General features: G+C 38.0%; 1 protein-coding gene across 1 annotated transcript; it reads right to left on the reverse strand.

The window, feature by feature from the left end:
* Positions 1-13,900: 13,900 nt before the first annotated feature.
* LOC121256573 (stemmadenine O-acetyltransferase-like) lies at positions 13,901-15,608 on the reverse strand. The gene has a single exon (XM_041157418.1). It carries the CDS (start codon positions 15,384-15,386, stop codon positions 14,076-14,078), a length of 1,311 nt encoding a protein of 436 aa, XP_041013352.1. The 5' UTR covers positions 15,387-15,608; the 3' UTR covers positions 13,901-14,075.
* Between the last annotated feature and the right edge of the window lie 9,047 nt (positions 15,609-24,655).

Genomic DNA, 24,655 nt, shown 5'->3' on the forward strand with positions numbered 1-24,655 from the left:
ATTTCCAAATCTAAACCTTAAATCATATCCAAGTTGTGTCCTACAGCCTACAGTATAAGCCAATCGAATCTAAAACCTCAAATTCCATCAAACTCTTTATTATAGTATGCAGAATCTCAAACCTGGCTCTGATACCAATTGTAACGCCCTGTTCCCGGAGATCCGGAGAGTTAGCTCTTAATACATAATATCAACTTAAATATCATAACTATAAAATTTAGAAAATTTCATAAAATACTAATCCATTTAATTAATCCAAATATCTAAGTTTCTCCATGGGACAACAAAGAAATTCTCAATAATATAAATTAGAAATTCTCCAAAAACTTGAAAATATCCTTAACTCATCAAATCAAAATACTCGAAAAGTAAATCAGTTTACTGACTACGACTCTTAAATAAGCACTTGTACCCTCAGGTACTTATTCCACTACGATCATCACACCTTACTAAAACTTCCTGCTCTTGTTCTCCAGCTGAACCATCAAAATTATTTGAAAAATATATGGAGATAAGGGGTGAGTTATCAACAACTCAATAAGCAGAGGACATATACTGGCGTGCAAACAATGAGCATTTAAAAAGTACAGTATGCAAAACCAAATATTTTACAGAGTTATTATGCAGAACAAAACATGTTTTCAAAAGTAACAGAGTGATGGTTTTAGGACAAGTAAAACTCAGAATACTTTGGCATAACATAACTTGAGCATCATCATCACATCAAAACAGAGCATCTCACAGAACATAGACCATGTTTCATCCCCATGGTAGGGTTATGCTAACTCCGGTGGCCAAACCGGGCAGAGACAGAGGTGAAATCTTTCCCTTATTCTTCTCGAAGCCCCGAGTGTGCATCCATCCATCCACAATTTCATTTTCGGCATTTTGGCCTAAAACCGCCCTCTACGCCGTCACCCACGGCAAACCAACACCACCACTAGCTTCACCGACATCCCTAAGCCCTACTCTATCAATTATGGGTCTTAGTTTGTCCCCATTCAAAAGTGGGTTTTTGAGACCCATGGCCACAGTGTATTTTACACTGTTACGTTACTGTGTCGCCACCTTTTGCTGCTCCGTGATCCTTCAGAAATTATTATATAGCACTGTAAGTATTTTTCCAAAGAACTATTATGATTTAAATATATTTTTGCACAAACTCATATTATTGTGATCAAGTTGGACATGCCGGACTGAGTCCGAGGAGTTCGGGGTCGGATGGATTATGGACGGAGTTGTTGTGTGTTTGGTTTGCATTGTTGGTTGTTGGTTTGGTGTTGTTCATGTACATGGCATATTGCACGCATGATCATGTTTATAAATGAAACTGAGTTTTTGTATACATGCATTCATGTTCATGTATTTTTTGAGAACTGGGTTTTCATGTGTTAAAGGATTTTTGGGTGCGTGTGCATCACGACCCCAACCCGAGATGGGGCATTATCTCGGTGGAGCTCCTCTGGTCACTCGGGAGCGGAATATACTGAGTGACGTCCCCTGGGTTGACGTTGGGCAACAACGGGATCAGACGAGATGGTCTCGTGCTGACTCCGTGGCCCCTCTGCTGGTGGGGGCTAGAGGATGCTTGGCCACAACGTGCTGGGCGCGGAACTGGGTATCGCTACGAAGCCAGGACGTGCGGATGATCCCTAGGGGAGATCACAGTGCATATGGTTAATGGATTAATGAGCTGTTTTCTGGGAAAATAACGTGTGTTGAATAAAAGGATTTTATGTGATTCATTTTCTGGGAAAATGATGTTTTATTGACTTCGGTAATTTTCTAGGAAAATGACGGATTATTATTTTTGGGCCAAATGGAATTTTGGCGTATGTTGGAAAATATCTATTTTCGGAGAAAATGATATTTTTGGATTTGATGCATGTTTCATTATATGCATACATGTTAGTTGCACTAATATGTTTTTATCTCGTGGTTGTTTGGTTTATACTTACCTGCGGTACCATTCTATGATAACGCAGATTTTGATGCAGAGGAGGATAAGGGTGAGCTTGAGGATTCGGCTCTGCCCAAGGAGTGATTGAGATCACTCGTATTCTGGTTTAAGACTTGTATATATTTTTATTTGGGATGACTGTATAATTTTTTAAAGATGATTTGTTTTGAATATTTATATTTAAAATTCTGGTACTTAGTAGACTTATTTATATTATCCGCTGCGTTGTTTACTGTATATTGTTACATGTACACACACTTGACACTTTCGTTGGGATGCGTGACCGAGTTGTCACCATCCTGGCATCTCGATTTCCGTGTCTCCTTACATGGGGGTTGGGGGCGGCACATGTGGTATCAGAGCAGTTCGTCTCTGGGTAAACCCACATGTCCCTTAGGTAAAGTACCAGAAATATTATTTTTTAAAAAAGTTATAAGTTAAATTATTTATTTTAAGGTATGATTTAATATGGTTTTATTATTTATTTTATTTTACTTTTATTTTAGTTATTTTTGGTGTTGCTTTTGTTGTGTTTTATTTTGTCCAGGTTTAAGCGGGGTTAAAGATTGCTATGACAGGAAGATGGTGAGACTAAGAAGGCAAGCTAATGAGCCTGAAGATGAATTACCAAGAGGTGATGGAAATTATGCTATGGCGAGGGCGTTGAATAGGATGACAGAGTTCCTCCAACAGAATTTTTGACCGCCGCAAAGAGATTTAAATAGAGCGGTCCAAGTTGGGTGCACCTATGAGCACTTCCTAGCGCATAGGACCCCTGCCTTTACTGGGGAGGAGGATCCACTGCGAGCTAGGAGGTGGACAGAAGATCTTGAGAGAACATTTGAAGTTTGTGGGTGCACGGAAGCCCAAATGGTATTGTATGGAAGCTATATGCTGCAAGGTGAAGCGACAAACTGGTGGCAGACCAAGCGGCAACTCCTAGAATTGGAGATGGGATCTTTTGCTCCTGTGTCCTGGCAACGATTCAAGAAGAAGTTCGACGACTGTTTATTTCCTGTTTCGGTGAGACGGCAAAAGGCTCGAGAATTCAATAATTTGGTACAAGGAGACATGACTGTAGAGCAATGTGCTAGAAAATTGATGGAGCTTGGGCGATTCGCTACTCACCTCATTGCCACTGAGAAGCTGGGAGTTGAGCGTTTCCAGGAGGGTCTACGCCATGATATACGCAGACAAGTAGCCTGTATTCAGATTGTGGATTTTTAGAAGTTAGTAGATTTGGCCACTATTGCAGAGCGGGAAAATAGTTTTGTGGTAGGCTTCCCTCCAGGTCAAAAGAGGTGGAGTTTTGCTGGTGAGGGTAGTAGTTCTGGGTCACTGCATAAGTTTGTACAGAGGACTGGGGCCCGTTCGCAGACAGCCTCTGGAGTTCGTGCAAGAGGTCGAGCTCCAGTTTGTAGCAGGTGTAATAGAGCCCATGAGGGTGACTGTGGCCAGAGGGGGATCTAGTGCTTTAGATGTGGCCAGTTGGGTCACTTTGCTCGTGAGTGTCCCAGTCAAGCTCAAGGAAGTCAAGGAGGACGAGGAGGTCGACGAGGAAGCAGGAGCAGCCAGAAACAGTTAGTACAAGCCCGAGTATATGCTGTAACTCCTGGTAATGTGGATTATGGGGCTCCAGAGACCCACGATACTGAGGTGATTACTGGTATGCTTTTAATTTAATTGTTGGATTTGATATTTGGTGTGAGTTGGTTTTGGATTTATCTGGTGTATGTATTTGCTTCAGGTAGAGTCCGTCTATATGATTTTTATGCATGTACCTTGTTTGATTCTGGGGAGTCTCAATCTTTTATATCCGCCACTTTTGCACGGATGTGCAATCTAGTCACAAAGTCGTTACCACAATCATTAGTAGTGACTTTTCCAAATGGTGAGCTGGTGTGGTGCTCCAAAGTTGCTTTAGGCTGTCCTTTGGATTTTGGTGGGAGGACATTGAATGCAGATTTGATTGTATTCAAGTTGCTTGGATTTGACATAATTTTGGGTATGGATTGGTTGCATCGATATTCTGCAAATATTAATTGTAGAAGTCGGATAATTGGCTTTCAACTTTCGAATGGAGATTATTTGGAATTCGTGGGAAGTAAGTTGAAAGCAAGACCTGCAGTTATATCTGCAATTCAAGCTAAGAGAGATATAGCATGTGGAGCAGATGCTTTTTTGGTCCAAGTGGTGTCTACTCCATCTGAGAAGAAGTCTTTAGTGGATATTCTAGTTGTGGAAGAATTTCCTGATGTGTTCGTGGACAAGTTGCCCGGATTGCCTCCTGTTCGTGATATGGAATTTGTTATTGATTTGGACCTTGGAGCGGCCCCTGTGCATAAGGCTCCTTACCGTATGGCACCGGCTGAGTTAAAAGAGCTGAAAACTCAATTGCAGGAACTTGATGATAAAGGATTTATTCAGCCTAGTACTTCGCCGTAGGGAGCGCCTGTTTTGTTTGTCAAGAAGAAGGATGGTACACTCAGAATGTGCATTGACTATCGGGAACTTAACAAGGTGACTATCAAGAATAAGTATCCTCTTCCTAGAATTTATGATTTGTTTGACCAGCTTCAGGGAGCAGTCGTCTTTTCGTGGTACTCTTGGGTCTTGAGGCAGGTCGTTTAAACCAAATGCCATCCTGAGTAAGGGTGAAAAAACAAGGGCGAATCGGTAAACCAGACCATACCAAATTGAACCGGTGAGTTTAGTCAGGTTCTAAATCGGATGACTATAGTCTATAATACAATATATTATCACTATATTATTATATACTATAATATATATAGCATATTATATATACTATATATATAATATACTGGAAAAAGGGGATCAAACCGGATCGAAACGGGTAAAATCGAAAGTACTGGTTTAGGGGTTTAACTGGAGTGGTATCGGTTTTTCAAATTTCAAAACCGGTGTATACCGGTTCGGTTCTAAAATATGTTCAAAACCGGACCGGACCGGACCGATTACACCACCAGTCCTGAGTTTAGATTTTTGTATTTACACTCTCGGGACCATCGAATTGGGGCTATTGGGTTAAACGAATTTTTCCTAGTCTTAAAATATTACCTGAGATCTACTTGTGGGAAACAATTTGTCAAGAGTCTATACACCATTAAAATTAGTCTAGACTTTATTCTTGAATACAAGAGAAAACTTTCATACTCGATGCGTTGGTCTTCCATGTTTAGTACACCTACTATGAAAAAATGACATGTCATGAACTCATGCAATCCCAACCTATTCTCATGCTACATAGGATTATTGCTTGAATTGAAGCCTTCTCTAGTAAGCCTAACTCCTTTCTTCTTGTCTATTCTCACCCACCTATCTTTAATCCCTTCCCGCCTCTCTGGATTGATCATCACCTCCTTGTCCACACTGTAATCATCACCTTCAAAGTCATCGTGGGTTACACCAGTTCATTTTCCTTTTCTAACTCATTGAAACCAGATCCGATTGACACATGATCACAATGGGTATTTGCAGTTCTCCTAGTGCAACAGTCGTGGCCACGATGAAGCTCATCTTACAAGACGGTCTGCCAAGTTTGTCCATTGCTTTTGAAATGCTAAGGACTCTCCCAAAGATCCTGTCAACAAGATAGTCCACATCTACAAGATAAATTTCAATTAGAAGATTAACTAATCATATGACAGTTAGACTTAGATATGGAGTCTTGTATAATTGTGCATTATTTATCTTGTTAGTATCTCTTAGACTCCTATTCAAGCATTGTAACTAATTCCTTTTAAAAATATACGATGCACCAAAATTGAGTGAGCTGAAATTATTCAATTAAGTCCATACCTTTAAATGGCATCAAGAGCCACTTGACTCACGTCAGGTTTTTCTTTTCAATGGAGGACCAAGCTTCTCAGCACTCTGAATCCCATCTTTCATCCCCTCTATTCTCTCGGCTAGTCATATCATCAAACACTCCCTCCCCCAGTCACCCCCTTCCAAATCTCACTACAATCAAGTTTACATGTGACAATTATCTTCTACGGAAGGCGCAAGTCATCCCATAACTCAAGGGTCTTCATCTCTTTGGCTATGTTGACGGTTCCACACCCTACCTTCCCTCCTTCTCTTCTTCTTATTCTTCTTCTTCCCACACCTGCCCAATCCTCTATCCACAATATGTCCTTTAGGCCTTTACCACATGGATTATGCAAAATCAACACATTCTCAGTGCCCTAAACTCTTCCTTGTTCTCACACATGTTACTAAATGAACAACGTCAAGGTTGGTATAGAATAGCCTTGAGTGCAAGTTTACCTCCTCCTCTTGAGCACGCTCCATGATTTACACTACCAACTCGCTCCCCTAAAAAAAGGAAACACCTCTATCTCACACTATTTTTATAGATTCACCAGTATGGCCGATACTCTTATTGCTGTAGATTAGCACCTATGGGAGTCGGGGCGTCACAGGTGGTATCAGAGCAGTTCGGTTCTGGCTGTAGCACACCGTATTTTAGTGTATTTTTATTGAAGGATTATTTTTATTAATTCAAAAATTTATTCTCTTATTTTAAAATTGTCAGATTTTTAAATGGTTTAATTTTATGATCTTTAAATTGTGAAAATTTAATTTGATATGTTTCCTTAATATTTAATTATTGTTACGCATTTAAATTGTTCTTCTTTTTAAATTAGTTTATTGTTGGGTTTAATTATTTTATTTTCATTTTAATCGCTACGTTTGAATTATTTTATTGTACTTGTTGTTTTGAAATCGTTTCCATTTGATCATTTTTGTGACCCAAGATGTGAGGATTGGACCTCATTTCTTTCCCTCCATTTTCTCTTTCCTCTCTTTTTCTCTTCTTCTTTCTTTTCTTTTTCTTCTTTTTTTCTTCTCCTTCCAGTTCTCTCTCGCGCGGCACCTCCTCCCTCTCTCCCCTTGCGCTTCTCCTTCTCCACCTAGTCGCCGCTGTGCGCCGCCGTGCGCGACACCGCCCCTCCCATCAGCTTCCCCACCGGCCGGCGACACCACCCCACAAATCTCAACCCCTAACTCGCCACCAATAGCCCCCACGCACCACATCAAGCTGTGGTGCTCTCTTCACTCCAGCTCCGCCGTCGCGGCACCACCAGCCACCATTTCTTCACCACTTCATCCTCGACCTCCTAGCAACCCTATGCACCCAACCCCAGCTCTGATCCGTCACAGGTGAAGCACAACCAACCCCATTTCCGATTTGGGTATTTTTAGTCTTCAACCACCCTTTGCGCTGCCACCCACGGCCAACTACTACCACCACTAGCTTCACCGACATCCCTAAGCCCTACCCTATCAATTTCGGGTCTTAGTTTGTCCCCATTCAAAAGTGGGTTTTTGAGACCCACGGCCACAGTGTATTTTACACTGTTACGTTGCTGTGTCGCCTTCTTTTGCACCTCCGTGATCCTTCGGAAATCATTATATAGCACTGTAAGTATTTTTCCAAAGAACTATCGTGATTTAAATATATTTTTGCACTAACCCATATTGTTGTGATCTGGTTGGTTATATGCCGGACTAAGTCCGAGGAGTTCGGGGGTCGGATGGATTGTGGACGGAGTTGTTGTGTTTTTGGTTTGCATTGTGAGTTGTTGGTTGTTGGTTATGGCGTTGTTCATGTACATGGCATATTTGCACGCATGATCATGTTTGTAAAGGAAACTGAGTTTTCGTGTAAATGCATTCATGTTCATGTGTTGATTGGAAACTGGGTTTTCATGTGTTAAAGGATTTTTGGGTGCGTGTGTATCACGACCCCAAGCCGAGATGAGGTATTATCTCGGTAGAGCTCCTCTGGTCACTCGGGAGTAGAATATACTGAGTGACGTCCCGAAGGTTGTCGCCGGGCGACAATGGGATCGGACGAGATGGTCTCGTGCCGACTCCGTGGCCCCTTTGCTGGCAGAGGCTAGAGGATGCTTGGCCACGAATGCGCTGGGCGCGGAACTGGGCATCGCTCGTTGCGTAGTGGGTGCTTGGCCACGAACGCGTTGGGCACAGAACTGGGCATCGCTATGAAGCCAGGACGTGCGGATGATCCCTAGGGAAGATCATGGTGCATATGGTTAATGGATTGATGGGCTATTTTCTGGGAAAATAGCGTTTGTGTTGAATAAAATGATTTTATGTGATTCATTGTCTGGGAAAATGAGGTTTTATTGATTTGGGTTATTTTCTGAAAAAATGACGGATTATTATTTTTGGGCCAAAATGGGATTTTGGCGTGTGTTGGAAAATATCCATTTTCGGGGAAAATGATATTTTAGATTTGATGCATATTTCATCATATGCATGCATGTTGGTTGCATCCATATGTTTTTATCTCGTGGTTGTTTGGTTTATACTTACCTGCGGTACCGTTCTATGGTAACACAGATTTTGATGCAGAGGAGGACGAGGGTGAGCTTGAGGATCCAGCTCCGCCCGAGGAGTGATGATGATCACTCGTTTATGGTTTGAAACTTTAAATATATTTTATTTGGGATGACTATATAACTTTTTAAAGATGCTTTGTTTTGAATATTTGTATTAAAAATTCTGGTACTTAGTTGACTTGCTTAATTTATCCGCTGCGACTATTGTTGTACACTTTTGCTTGTTGCACACACGTGAGCACATTTCGTTGGGATGCGTGACCGTGTTTTCATCATCCTGATGTTATGATTCTCGTGTTTTTTGTACGTGGGAGTTGGGGCGTCACACTGGGTAAGTCCACATGTCCCTTAGGTGAAGTACCAGAAAATTTTAAATTGTGATTTGAAATTATTTTGTTGAAAGTATATTATTTTAGTTGCTTTATTTATTTTATTTTATTGTATGTTACTTTCTTTCTTTGTTTATTTATTTTATGTTACTTTATTTTGTTTAACTATGTTATTTTATGGTAGGCTATTTTATTTGTCTCTATTATTTATTTGTGTACTACTTCAATTGTTTTATTATTTTGCCTTATGATATTTTATTGTTGGTTTTATTCTATTTTATTTCATTTTGTATTTTCGTATTTTAATTTATTTTGCGATAGTTGTATTTTAATTTGCTGAGTTGAAAATGAGGTTAAGGGTTATGCTATGTCAGGAAGATGATGCGATCGAGAATACTATTGTTAGGCTTGAACATTGAGTTTAGTAGGTTTAAACTTTCATCGACTTGGTTTGCTTTTGTAATTTGGAGGCATGAAGGGAACGATTTGGTTAGGTGATCTCTTTGGGGAGTAGGATAATTGAGGTTTTAGATTTCATGGAGATAGAGCCAGAAGCTTTAGAATAAGAGGTTGTAAGTTCAACAAGCTTCAAGGTTAGATTTATGAGAAGTTTATCTAAGGTTTGTGGCTCTATAGTTTTTAGGAAATAAGTTTATTGGATTTAAGGTGATAGGTTCAACAAGCATTTGAATGATTACTTAGATTAGAAGTTTTCCATTTTGCCGACTTTGATAAGCAGTTTGTTAACATTTGGGACTTGAGGATTTTCAAGCTTTATAAGGTGAAATGTTTTAGATTTAAGGTCATCGATCTTGAGAATTTCGGGAAATGATTCTTATCTGGTTTATAGTTCTAGAATTGCAGAGTTGAAGGGCTGGATTATAATGGGATTGATTAGAGTTGAGTTACTGATATGAGAATTTTTCAGGAGAGAACTTCCTTGGAGATGGAAGGTAATGATCTGGTTCGTGTATTTTCTGAGGATTGAAGATGTTGATCTAGTTCAGAAAATGATGTTTTATTGATTTGAGTCGATCGGAGTGTGTAGTCGAAGTGGATTACTCAATGGAATGAAGGTTGGCAATAATTATTGTGATTATCTACAGGAATTAATCGTGACTTGAGGTTGCTTAGGAATTTAAATTTTGAGGTTATACTTTCTTTGGAGATTGAGCATCTAGTTGGTTGGATTAATGACATTGCTATTAACTTGAAGAGAGATTAATGGGTTGTCATGTTTGGTGTATGATAAGATCTTGGAAGTTGAAGTTTAGGCATCAGCGGTGGATAATATGATCAAGTATGTGAGTTAATATAGCATTAGGATCCTTGGGTGCTTTGCTTTGGCTTTTGGTGGATTGATGATTTGAGCAGTATGGCTTGCCTTGAGGTTTAGTAGTGATGTGCTATTGAAAGAACTAGTGATACTGATACTGGCTTATAGGAGTAGAAGTAGGTGGACAAGTTACTAAGAAGGTTTTGATAATATTTTGGTGAAGTCAGAGGTGGTTCATAGTGAGTTTAGTTACCGCTAGATTAGATGTTATTCAGAATATAGGTGATGAGCTTTTGGGTTTAGGTTGTCGGGTAGAAGTTTATAGGTGCTCTTATTGGTTGACCGAGTTGGAATCGAGCCTTTTAAGGTATGCTCCTTATCTTAAATGAGATGGGCGTATTTTGGGGTGATGTTACTTATTTTCAATTTGGAATGCAAAGGTTGGTTGATATTGGTTTTCTGTTAATGATCGTAGAAGTATTTTGCGGAATACTGGTTTTGATTAAGGCAGCGGAGTTACTGGAGGACTATGGGTGATAACCCGTGGTTTTGGGAAAGAGTATTTTCTACCAAATTATGATAAGAGTTTTTCATTAGTAGGTATGGAGCCATCTTGTACTCGATGGTGTCAGTTTTATGAGGACATAAATTTTATGCATGTGGCGAATTATCAGAGTGCGCAGCAGAAGTATGATATTTGTGGTTATAGTTAGGAGTTCGAATTTTGTGCCGATCTTGAGGAATTGGTGGTGACTTGAATTTTTAAGAGGCGATACTTGTAGTTGGAGATTAATAATTTGGTTGTGCAAAATTTGTTATTGATAGTTAACTTTGGAAGTGACCATTAGGTTACCAAAGGTAGAATTCAATGGAGGTTTAGAAGTTATAGCATAGGAGTCGATTGAGGTTAGCACAGATTATTGTATGGAGCTATTAATCATTGAGATTTATTGGATTTGTATTAAGGTTCTTGTGAAATAGAGAGATTTTGGATAACATAGCCACTCTAGGAATATTGGACGTGAGATGCCATTGGAAGTCTAATGCGAGTATGATGGAATTGCCTATGGGAGTATACTTGAGACAACATTACTCATGTCTGGTTGGGTGTTAGTGATGGTATGTTGTCTCAAGCGTATTCTAGTTGTATCTTGTATCCTGCTTTAATGTCATGCATGACCTTACAAATTTCGAGGACGAAATTTTATTTAAGGGGGAGGATGTAACACCCCATATTTTAGTGTATTTTTACTGAAAGATTATTTTTACTAATTCAAAAATTTATTCTCTTCTTTTAAAATTATCGAATATTTTAAATGGTTTATTTTGTGATCTTTAAATTGTGAAAATTAATTTGTTATGTTTTCTTAATATTTATTATTGTGATACATTTAAATTGTTTTGAAATTATTTTCGTTGGATCATTTTTGTGACCCAAGATGTGAGGATTGGACCTCATTTATTTCCCTCACTTTTCTTTTTCCTCCTTTTTCTTTTCTTCTTTCTTTTTCTTTCCCCATTTTCTTTTTCTTCTGCCTTTCTCCCGTGCGAAGCACTGTCTCTCTCTCCCGTGCGTCCGCATCGCCTTCTCCCAGCCCACCGCTGCCGTGGCCCTCACCGCCCAGCCCAACCTCTTCCCCTCTGGCCGACGATCACACCCTTCCAACCTCAGCCTCCCTCGCACCGCCGTTAACCTTCACGAACCGCCCAAAGCCGCGGCCTTCTCTTCGTTCTAGCGCGGCTGTTGCGCCACCTCCGGCCACCAACTCTTCACCACTTTATCTTCGACCTCATAGCAACCCAATGGACCCAACCCCAGCTTCGATCCGTTATCGGTGAAGTACATCCAACCCCATTTCGGATTTGGGTATTTTTGGTCTTCTACCACCCTTTGTGCCACTACTCACGGCAAACCACCACCACCACTAGCTTCACGGACATCCCTAAGCCCTACCCTATCAATTTCGGGTCTTGGTTTGTCCCCATTCAAAAGTGGGTTTCTGAGATCCATGGCCACAGTGTATTTTACACTGTTACGTTGCTGAGCTGACACTTCTTGCAGCTTCGTGATCCTTCGAAAATTATAATATAGCGCTGTAAGTATTTTTCCAAAGAACTATCGTGATTTAAGTATATTTTTACACTAACTCATATTATTGTGATCTAGTTGGACATGCCAGATTGAGTCCGAGCAGTTTGGTTTGCATTGTTGGTTGTTGGTATGGTGTTGTTCATGTACATGGCATATTGCACGCATGATCATGTTTGTAAATGAAATTGGATTTTCGTGTACATACATTCATGTTCATGTGTTTATTGAAAACTGAGTTTTCAGGTGTTTATTTAAAAATTGGATTTTCTTGTGAAATGATTCTGAGTGTGTGAAACGACTGAATTGACTGGTTTGAGAAAAAGAAAAAGAGACTGTAGGGATGGTGGTAGAGTCCCGCCTGCGATTCCCGCCTACGGTGCACGCGGTAGGGATGGTGGTTGTGTCCTGCTTGTGATTCCCGCCTACGGTGCACGCGGTAGGGATGGTGGTAAATAGGGACGGTGGTAGAGTCCCGCCTGTGATTCCTGCCTACAGTATCCGATAAATAGTTTGTTTTGTGTGAATCATTTTCTGAAAAAATGACAGACTATGTTTTTGGGCCAAAATGAGATTTTGGCCGTGTGTTAGAAATAATCATTTTTTGGGAAAAATGGTATTTTATGGCTAAGTGTATTTTTTCATATGAATGCATGTTGGTTGCATTAATATGTTTTTATCCCGAGAGTTGTTTGGTTTATACTTACTTGTGGTACCATTTTATGGTATCGTAGATTTTGATGCAGATGAGGATGACGAGCCTTAAGCTTGGCTCCTTTGGCGGAGTGATATGAGATTACTCATGTTTATCGAGATTCGTTTTTATCAATTATTTATGTATTTGTCTTGTATTATATTTTTGGATGACTGTATAACTTTTTAAGGATAATTTGTTTTGAATATTTGTATTTAAACTTCTGGTACTTAGATGACTTATTTATATTATCCGTTGTGATTTTTATTGTGCACTTTTGCATGTTGCACACATTTGAGCATATTTCGTTGGGATGCGTGACCCGTGTTGTCATCATCTTGAAGTCACGATTCCTGTGTTTTTATACGTGGGAGTCGGGGCGTCACAGTTATTAAATTTAAATCCATCAAATCAAAAGTCAAAATAAAATTTAAAATAATATTATTTTATTACATTATTGTAAAGAAATTGCTTTAAAGTAATAAGTCTATCATTTCTCTTTTCTCCATTTCTCCATTAAAGTAGTTCCTGTCCATTTTCTACGAGCATGTTATTCACCAATGGAGTAAATTCCGCCAATTAAAGTCGCCCAATTCCAGCTACAAAGCACCTGCCCTCATGTACTTATAGTAACAAAAGGCAACAAAAAATAAAAGACACTGGTTATAACCAAAAACTTAATAAGTTTAACGTTTATAAAGAAATTAAAACTTTAAAGGTAACTCGAGAGAAAATATAAGTTTGAAAGGAATTCAGGACAGGAGAGAATTATTAAACCTAATATTTCTAATTTTCACTCGTATTTAGTTTTTAAAAAAATCAGAAGAAAACAATATCGTAAATTAGTTTTTCACTCGTTAATTTATAATCAATTAACGACCAGGCCAGAAGCAACAGAGAGGCTTTTCATACTTATATATATATATATATATATATATATATATATATAGATATACATAAAAAAGGAGTTCAGGCCAGTGTGGTTGACCTTGTGAATGGCTAATTGAACGACGTGGCTTGAGCTTAAATCACGGAAGGCAAGGCCTTTTTGGCTTTAAGAAAAATGCTTTAGCGTGAAAGTAAATTCATAAAATATGATCCAATTTGACGTAACATATCTGATGATAAGATTATTATTTATGATGAAAATAGATTCATTCTAATTGAAAATAGTTATTTTGTTGTAAATGACTAGTCGTAAATAAGTAATTTTATTGTAGCGTGCATCATCATTAAAGGGATCGACTCAAACGTACATAAAATGGGAAGGGCGCAATTGATGCTGCCTTTACAGTTTTATTCGCATATTTACTCAAACTTGAGAATACGCATTAATTAATTCTTCTTCACTTCAATACCTCCAGTTTGAGAAACGAAAGTTAGGAACTCCTCGTCCCTCTCGAATTTTGCCATCTCTTCCTTCTTCAAGCTAACATATACTTCTATTCCATCACCCGATGGGGTATCCATGAAGAAAACCAAGTTCTTGAAATTCAGAGCAGGCGACCCAACCCAAATAGGCTTTCCCCAACCAAAGTCAGCTTCATACAGAGGAAACCTGCACAAACTTGTGAAACTGAACGTAACCATCTCTCCCTTCACGAACCTTGCAGCACGGTCCCTCATGGAATCCCATTGCTGGCTTCCTCCTTGGAGTTCCTTCACGTGATCTTTGTCAACTTTGCTTATTTGAGCTCTCACCTGGCGCACAAGACCAGTACTCGCTTCCCCAGCCTTCAATGACGGAACTGTAATGGCAAGGGAGAAAAGATTGCCGAAGGAAGATTGTGGTTGTGGAGGGTCAAATCTCGGGCGCAGGTTCACTGCATGATTCACTGCGTACAGCTTTTGCGGTTCGGATTCATCCTTAGTGGCGGCCACGAATCGGCTCCAAATGAAAGCCGACAAAACCTCCACGCGCGATGGCTGTTTCTGATCCTCAAAGTCGTTGCTGTCAATGTATTTTTCTCTAAGAGATTCAATCATCGAGGCATCGAACACATACCTATTGGTTATGATATTATCCTTTGTGATCCCAACTCCGACGGGAAAAACCCCAGGTATTTTCTTTGGTGGGAAAAGAGAGGCGGCTACAAATTGCGGAGAAACTATATCGGCGTCTCCGGAAGCAGTGGCCGCCCAGGTATTGATGAACACGAAGAACGACAACGCATCTGCAATTTTATGAGAGATGCATGCTCCAACAGCGATCCCACCGCAATCAAACACGTTGAGTTGGACGCCAAAGGAGATATCAGTGAGAGCGTCGAGTTCAAAAGGGACTAACTTGTTGAGTTCTCCAGGTACTGGGTTCTGAATAACATCAGAAATATTGCAATTGACTCGAGTTACAAGGTAAGGAATCCCCTCGTCGTTGCAGTCGATGAAACTGTTGTCTTTGGTGCGTCCGGAAAGTGGGTAGTAAAGGGTTAAGACCTCGGAGAGGGATTTCTTAAGGCGGTTGGATATGTCAACGACGTTGAATTTGGTGCCCTCAACCGAGACATAGAAGAGAACCAAAGGATTATAAACTGGGGGAGCCATTTGATCATTGAAGGAGAGTTGGTAATGGTGGAGGTGATCTGGGGTTGGAGAAGAAGGTATGACGATTTCTTTGGAGATTACTTCAACTCTCAAGGTGGCCATTGTACTAAATTTACACCAATCCAAAAGGCTAGCGCTCTTCTATTAATTGTTGTTTGGGAATGTTTCTGCGTGCGCCCTTCGACTGGTCTGTATGATCAATAACTAGGGTTTATATAGAGTTGGCATTTGGCAATCTTCACAGGACCTGATAATTAAGAAAATAAAATAAAATAAAATAAAGGGAATTGCCTCTCGATCGGTTACAGCTCATGATCGATAGGAGAATCCAAACGATCAGAAAAATTGAAATGCGCATGCTGGGATAATAATTATATTATATATAAGAGCTGACAATCACTATATATGTAACTTCCACTTGCTCAATCCGTCATTTTCGTAGTTGTTGCTTGGAAGTTCTTGTAAGTTATTGTTTGCAAATAATTATCATATATGTGTTTGACTTTTTTTTTTTAATAGGAAAACCAAAATTTATTGAAAAAAAGACAGTTTTACGTCAAAGAGTTTTAGATCAAACAATCTAAGAAACAAAATCTGGGACCTCATTCCACCAAACTGTTAAACACCCAAAACTCCATGCATGTCTTGCCAAATTGTGAGTAGCTCCATTGGCAATATGCCCTACATGTTGCACTGTGACTTTTGCCATCTTCTTCATCAAATTCCTTACTTCATATATCAGATTCCCTAGAATGGACATAGACTCCCCAGGAGCTAATATTGCATTAACAGAAGTGAATTTGTTTCAACAATGAGCTCCTCGATTCCCACTGCGTAGCACAGTTGTAACCGGCCTCTCAGAATTGCTAGAAATTCAATCTCCAAAGAATCATTCACCTCATTCTCCATACTGCTAGCTGACAAAAGAACATTACCTCTGTCATCCCTCAATATCACTCCAATACCTGATCTGCACTGCTCTAAAAAAATGGTACCATCAGTGTTTAACTGCACAGGACCTACTGGAGGAGTCTTCCACCCAGAACCTGTTGTCTCAATCGAGGGCTTTGATGCTTCCACATGTTCTTTCTACAAGGACAAAACATTTCCCATAACCTGTTCTTTATGTGTTTGACTTTTAATGGGCCTCACTTGAGCAAACAATGTTAATCATTGTCCTAAAATATATGGTATTCTATATTATATATTTACAATCAGCCATTTCAGGGAAAAGAGAACTTGTTCCATACACGTCCAGTTTAATTTATTGTGGGGCCCCACTCATTTTGTTAATCTTATAGGAAAGTTGGCCAAGAAATAGTAAAGAAATAGATGCACATAATAATTTAGGACTCATTCAAAAAGATTCATGAAATCATTTGCAGAACTATGCATACATACCATGATACAAACCGAATGGAACTGAACTCGTGTCGTTTTTGTTGGTTGTATTTGGAAATGTTTGGTCATAACATTAATGAAGCAGTGCTTGCTACATAACACTAGCTACGAGAAATGTTGGGGGCAGTGGTACTCTTGGGTCTTGAGGCAGGCCGTTTGGGCAGTGGTACTCTTGGGTCTTGAGGCAGGCCGTTTAAACCAAACGACGTCTTGAGTAGGAGTGAAAAAAAAACTGGCAAATCGGTAAACCAGACCATACCAACTTGAACCAGTCAGTTCAGTCAGGTGCTAAATCGGATGACTATAGTCTATAATACAATATAATATCACTATATTATTATATACTATAATATATATAGCATATTATATATATATAACATATTATATATACTATATATATAATATACCGGAAAAACATGATCAAACTGGATCAAAACAGGTAAAATTGAAAATACTGGTTTAGGGGTTTAACTGGTGTGGTATCGGTTTGTCAAATCTCAAAACTGGTGTATGCCAGTTTGGTTCTAAAATATGTCCAAACACTACAACACAATTGTTTTTTAGTGACGGTTAGGAAATTGTGACAGTCCCTAGACCGTCACTAAAAGGTATTTTCTGTGACAGTTTCTGCAAACCGTCACTAAAGATAGAATGAGATTTTTTTTACTTTCCAACGTATGGGAAATATGCGTTCGAACGTTACATATACGTTCGAACATTATGTCTGTTTACGTTTGAACGTAAAATGTTTTGGCGCAACCGTTCGAATGTTATTAATTTTACGTTCGAACGTAAAATATTTGCACCAATGTTCGAACGTTAAGTAATAACATTCGAACGTTCATTGTAAATTTAAATTAAATGACTTTAATTTAAAAATTATGTGGTTTTTATTGTGCATAATTTGTGAACAAGTCTAAAAAATTGAATTGTATATATTTATATATACACACTTTGTAATATATAAATATATATTATTGATTTATATATATTTGAAATGTAGTGATTTAGTATTAAAGTTGAAAAATATAACATCAAAGAAGATTAAAAATTGAAATTAAAAAACGATAGAAATATTCAATAATATTTTTCGTTACAAATATTAAAAATAAAATACAAAATTTGATATTAACAGTCAGATGATAACGTTATCCGCAAAAGTCGAACTCCGTACCTCCTCAGTCAAGGTATCAACCTTGTCGTTAAGGATAGTTACACGATGGGTGAGTTCGGCAACAGACGCCGATATAGCCTCGAGCGATCGATCGATCTTATGATCGATATGCGCAGTCAGCTGTGAGATGACCGCATCAACCCAAGCAGGCCGCACATCTCCTGCAGACGTACTCGGCGTATGCTGACTACTACTCCCGACATGACCTGGCTCAGGCTGCGTCGGAGGAACTAGATCCTCTACAGGGGGTGGCTGACGTCCCCTCGCCTGTCCAATGCTACGTCGATGCGTGGTCATGTCGAGGGGGCTCATCTGATCTTTGACCCGCTCCTCTGGCTGGGTCGGCACTCCCCGTGCAAGTAATAGTCGGCTGATGAGGACACCATATAGGAGATTATCCGTGGAGACGATGCTCGCCTCGTAACGGATCCTCTGAAAGATGTGCAATGGCAAATCTATAGGATCTCCACGTGCCACTCGTATCAAAAATTGTGCCCGAAGCCGACTAAATGTGGTTTTATGAGCCACAGGATCGACATTTGTTGCAACAATAAGGTGCAACATGCGGAAGAAATGCAGCAGATGGTTCTGGTTGAAGGCGTTCTTCCGCTCGATCTGCATGCAATCCCTCCCGGTGAGGATGTAGAAATCCTCATCTCGGTCATCATCCCGAGCCTCGATGCCAGTATCCTCAGCCTCTGACTGGCCTGCATCTCTGGCTGATGCTGGCTCACATCCCCGACCAGTAGATGATGTAGAAGTGCCTACATCCTCACGGGGTGTCGAGTGTGCAAATGTCTCCACTCCTCGACGAATCCCAAGGTGCTCGCCGATGACATCTGCTGATACCTCAATGGAAACACCGCGTACAGTCACGGTGTAAGAGGATGCATCCTGAGGCATGTCACACATCCCCATATAGAATTCTTGAACCATTGAGGGGTATACCTTCCCCCTCAATGTGCAGATATTTCCCCAGCCTCTACTGAGGAAAACATCTCTCAGGTTCGTCTGCTGCCAATAGAGTTCGTCGAACTCATTAATTAAGACCTCTCGCTCTACCATAACAGTACGAGCTCCGATACGGGCAGTGTCCGACGTGGCTCCTTCCTTCCCTCATTTCCTAGTATGCAGTGGAAGAGCCATATCCTGAAAATATAAAAGGAAAAAAAAAATTATTTACAATAATGCATTTTTTTGTATTAATTTTAAGATGCTCTGCCGTAACGTTCGAACGTTTTATCTTTAACGTTCGAACGTTAAAGATAAAACGTTTGGATGTTTTTATACGTTTGCACGTAAAATAATGTCAATATATTTACATTCGAACGTAAAACAAATACGTTCGAATGTAACAATGTACGTTCGAACATAAGCAGTAAATAAATATTGGCTGACGTACGTTCGGACGTTAAAACAAATACGTTCGAACGTATTTGTTTTACGTGTGAACATAAATATGAACGTCCGAACGTCGAAGCATGAATAATGTAGAAAATCATTACGTTCGGATGTTATAATTAAACGTTCGAACGTGGAAGCCGTAACGGCTCTGTAATTTAAACGTCGTACGTTCGAACGTCTTGGTGAAACGTTCGAACGTTTCGACGCAGAATGGCTGAGTCGACTCAGCCATTATTGAAATCTCAAAAATTTCTCTACACGGTTCTAAATACCGAAATGTCACCGTGCAAATGAAGTATACACTTCAAGAAACATTTCTACGGTGACTATTTGGCCAATGACTAGCCGTGGTGGCCGGAAAATGAAGTTGAAAATCCGGCAACCACTTATCCGGTTTTAAACAAAACTCAATCCAAATCTCAATAAAATACATGTTACTTGAATAAAAGATGAATGCCTACCTTCAGTGACGATTGTGGCGGAGTTGACGGCGGCGGTGAAGGAGGCGTGGCGGCGTGCTAGGAAACGACGATGATACGTATTGGAAATGTCGTTTCGACGTTCGGTATATATGGTATAATTTATATATTATATACATTTATGTTCTCATTGAAAGTATTATGCTATCATACTATACAATGTAGTATATAGTTATAGATATATAAAATATAGTATACATATTATATTATAAGTTAGTATATAATAAAGAATTTAATAAGTAACAATTTAATATATATTATTGATTTATATATATGGTATAATTTATATATTATATACATTTATGTTCTCATTGAAAGTATTATGCTATCATACTATACAATGTAGTATATAGTTATAGATATATAAAATATAGTATACATATTATATTATAAGTTAGTATATAATAAAGAATTTAATAAGTAACAATTTAATATATATTATTGATTTATATATATGGTATAATTTATATATTATATATATTTATGTTCTCATTTAAAATATTATGCTATCATACTATACAATATATTATATAGTTATAAATATATATATAAATATAGTATATATATTATATTATAAGTTAGTATAGTAGGAATCGTACGTTCGAACGTTTCAAGTTAACGTTCGAACGTTAAAATAAGAGCGGGAAATTTCCCGCTCGATTAAGGTATCTGTGTGATTATTCAGACGTTCGGACGTATAGACTATACGTTCGAACGTTATTTGATGAAAATCACCAGAAAATTATGTACATCCGAACACCAAATATGTTAACGTTCGAATGTTAGTTAAATTAGTGCGGGAAATTTCCCGCTCAAATATGGTAACAATTTGATAAAATGTACGTTCGGACGTTTAAGTTAAATGTTCGAACGTTTATCTGTAAATTTACGAACGTTCGAACGAAAAATTGTGATACATTCGAACATATATGAGGAAAGTGCGGGAACTTTCCCGCTAGATTTTATGTTATAAATAAGAAGGGTACGTTCGAACGTGTACTGTAAACGTCCGAACGTTATGAGCGGGAATAATTTTAGCAAATAACGTTCGGACGTACAACTTAAACGTTCGAACGTTTAAACTAATAATTTACGGTATTAATCAGTACGCGCACGGGAGGAAGCGAATCATTTCTTCTTCTCCCGTGGGCGCAACAGAGAGAGAGAGAGAGAGAGAGAGAGAGAGTTAGTGTGAGAAAGAGTTGAGTTAGAGAGTTAGAGAGTTAGAGAGAGTTGAGTTTTGGTAAGAAAAAATTTTTATTTCTTGTCTTTATTTGAATTTTATGATATTTATACAATGTGTTTTTGTTATAGAATATTTCTAATAAGTTAGTGTTGTATTTATTTGAAGGATTGCTTGTTTTGGGAAGTTGGAAGATTTTGATTTGTAAGAGGATATTGTGAGTGCTAGGTATATTTCTAAACTTTATCAATATATTGTTGTGATTTTATGCTTACTCTTGAAATATTGTGATTATTATTTGTATAGTTTGTAAATAGTTTGTGAGTTTTTGTAAATATGTTGTGATATGAATTTGAAATATTGTGTTTCTTATTAGAAATATATTTTCATTAGGCTTTGTTAATACATGTTTATTACTTACTCAACTTTAAAAATATGTTAATACATGTGGCATGTTATTTTGTGAATATATTGTGAGTTATTATGAATATGTTGTGATATGGACTTTAAATATTTAAATTATTATTTGTGAATGACGTTTGAATATATTTACATTATTACAAATAAGCAATAAGTTAGTATAGTAGGAATCGTACGTTCGAACGTTTCAAGTTAACGTTCGAACTTTAAAATAAGAGCGGGAAATTTCCCGCTCGATTAAGGTATCTGTGTGATTATTCAGACGTTCGGACGTTTAGACTATACGTTCGAACGTTATTTGATGAAAATCACCAGAAAATTATGTACATCCGAACACCAAATATGTTAACGTTCGAACGTTGGGTAAATTAGTGCGGGAAATTTCCCGCTCAAATATGGAGAGACTTTGATGAAATGTACGTTCGGACGTTTAAGTTAAATGTCCGAACGTTTATCTGTAAATTTACGAACGTTCGAACGAAAAATTGTGATACATTCGAACATATATGAGGAAAGTGCGGGAACTTTCCCGCTAGATTTTATGTTATAAATAAGAAGGGTACGTTCGAACGTGTACTGTAAACGTCCGAACGCTATGAGCGGGGGAAATTTTAGCTTATAACGTTCGGACGTACAACTTAAACGTTCGAACGTTTAAACTAATAATTTTAGCAAATAACATTTGGACGTAAAACTTAAACGTTCGAACGTTTAAACTAATAATTTTAGAACTTAATCAGTACGCGCACGGGAGGAAGCGGATCATTTTTTCTTCTCTCGTGCGCGCAACACAGAGAGAGAGAGAGAGTTGAGTTAGAGAGTTAGAGAGAGTTGAGTTTGGTAAGAAAAAATTTTTATTTCTTGTCTTTATTTGAATTTTATGATATTTATACAATGTGTTTTTGTGATATGGATTTGAAAAATTGTGATAATAATATTTCAAATTAAGTAATAACAAATAAAAGTAACTCTTTAAGAATTATAATAATTAAAATTATTGTATAACCATTGAAATTTAAGAATGATAATTAAATATTTATAATAATATTTAAAATTAAGTAATAACAAATAAAACTAACTCTTTAAGAATTATAATATTTAAAATAATATTATACTTCTTTTACAATTTAAGTATAACAATTTAAATTATATTTTAAGAATGATAATAATTAAAATTATAATATAACCTTTAAAATACTCTTCAATAAAAAAGTCTTGAAACTACTAAATAAGTAGAGTTTGAATATGTAAATATACTTATTTATTATAAACTAAAGAGAAAGGAAATAAGGATCAAATATATTCTTATATAAAAATTATATACTTATTGTCTATATAAGTAAATAACTCACTCAATTAAGTATAACAATTAAGATTATAATTGTGGAATGATAATAATTAAAATTATATAATAACCTTTAAAATTATATATAACAATTATAATCTGTAAATTTTGGTCTAATTGCTTGACTGTCATAGTCTCTTCGACCTTGAGAGGAGAGTCGAGGTCGGACAGTTTGTGACGGTTAAGTAATTAGACCAATTTTTAAACATTTCTTTAAGATCATTCTCCCTCGTTGTGTACAAGACACGAAACGTAGGGTCACATAATCTTCCATCCCTCTTTAGTTTAACAATATGGAGATATTGTTGTATGATTATACTGCTAGATGTGTGTGACATTGCATAAATACCCTTAGACCCGTTTGGGAATCAATGTATATATATGTGTCCACTGATTCCTGAATTGTCCAGTGTGGACAGTTTGAGATTATATTATCTGTATTGTACATTTTTGTTACTCGCTACTTTCCACGTTTAATATGAAGTTTCGGTGTCTTCTTCTATTGTTCTTCGGGTATACTGTTCGTAGGGTCACAATCCCGATATTTGAACATGTATACTTGGAGAATTATGGGGAGGTGCTGCCGAAATTTCTACTAACGTAGAAATTAGTAGAGTGACGAGATTTGTGCAATATGGAGAATATAATCTCGAATGGGATAGGACCAACTACCTTATCAAAAAAGTAATGACAATTGGAGCATGACATGCATGTGAATTTTCAATGTACATGTTATTAATATATAGATATTTTTAGAAATGGACAAAAATTGGATGCGTCTGGACGATAGACTTGGAAAGGATTACGTACCCTATGCATGTGGAGTAAGAACTTTCATTGATTTTGCACGGGCTTCTGCTGATAGTCGTGGTTACATTAAGTGTCCATGTCGAGGGTGTAAAAATTTGTGTGCGATAGGATTGGATGAAGTAGAGCGTCATATATTTGTGAACGGTATGGATCTGGGGTATACGCGATGGGTATTGCATGGTGAGCCGTATGAAGGGTCAGCAGATGTATTGGTCGATCATCACAATTATTTGCGGCACATGGATGATGATTATGAGCACGATGAGATGGAGGAGATATTGGGTGACATTGGAGCTGGGATGTTTATGGATGAGGTTAACGACAATGCCTCAACTGGTGGATCAGGGACTGATTGTGATAATTTCCCTTCACTGTGGGAAGATGCAAAGCGCGAGCTTTACCCAGGTTGTACAAAACATTCCAAAATGTCGTTTATTGTGCGGTTGCTTCACATTAAATCATTGTGTGGGATGTCGACGAAAGCAATAAACATGGTATTGGACTTATTGGACGAAAGCAATTAACATTTTTAATATATTTTGTAGCACTTGAGTTCTACAAATGCACAGAATAGATCCGTTCTGACTGTCCACCATCGTGCCGGTTCAAGGTCATTCCACCGTCTTGCTGAAAAAATGGTAATTAAAAAATTATAGAATTCATTTATTTTCCTGATATTATTTCTGATAAGTACTAATATTATCTTTTTAAAATTGCTAATATTCTCGCTTTGTTAGAAACGTGATGATCCTGAAAACTTTTCCCTCATTCATGTCTATGCTGCTGCTCACACTAATGAGCATAGTGAGTGGATGGATCCTGTCGCTGCAGATAATTATGTAAGCAGTGTTAATTTTGTTAAATAAATTATTTATATAATTTTTAATAGTTTATTTCTTATTTCTATTTCTTTTAATACGTTACTAATTATTTACGATCATTACCTTTTAAATTGAAGAGCAAAATGTTGGAGATGCAGTCGGCTTCTGAGGAATCCTCTCCTAGTGACATAGACATATTCACGCAAGTGCTCGGGCCGCAGTCTAGTATGGCAAGTGGTTTGGGACGATCTATCAAGCATAAATGTTCATCCTCCTCAACCTCATCGGCTTCACAAATTAATAATCTTACGGCAGATTTAGAAGCTGCACGGCG

The sequence above is a fragment of the Juglans microcarpa x Juglans regia genome, chromosome 3D (genome assembly GCF_004785595.1).
Source record: "Juglans microcarpa x Juglans regia isolate MS1-56 chromosome 3D, Jm3101_v1.0, whole genome shotgun sequence".
NCBI lineage: Eukaryota > Viridiplantae > Streptophyta > Magnoliopsida > Fagales > Juglandaceae > Juglans > Juglans microcarpa x Juglans regia.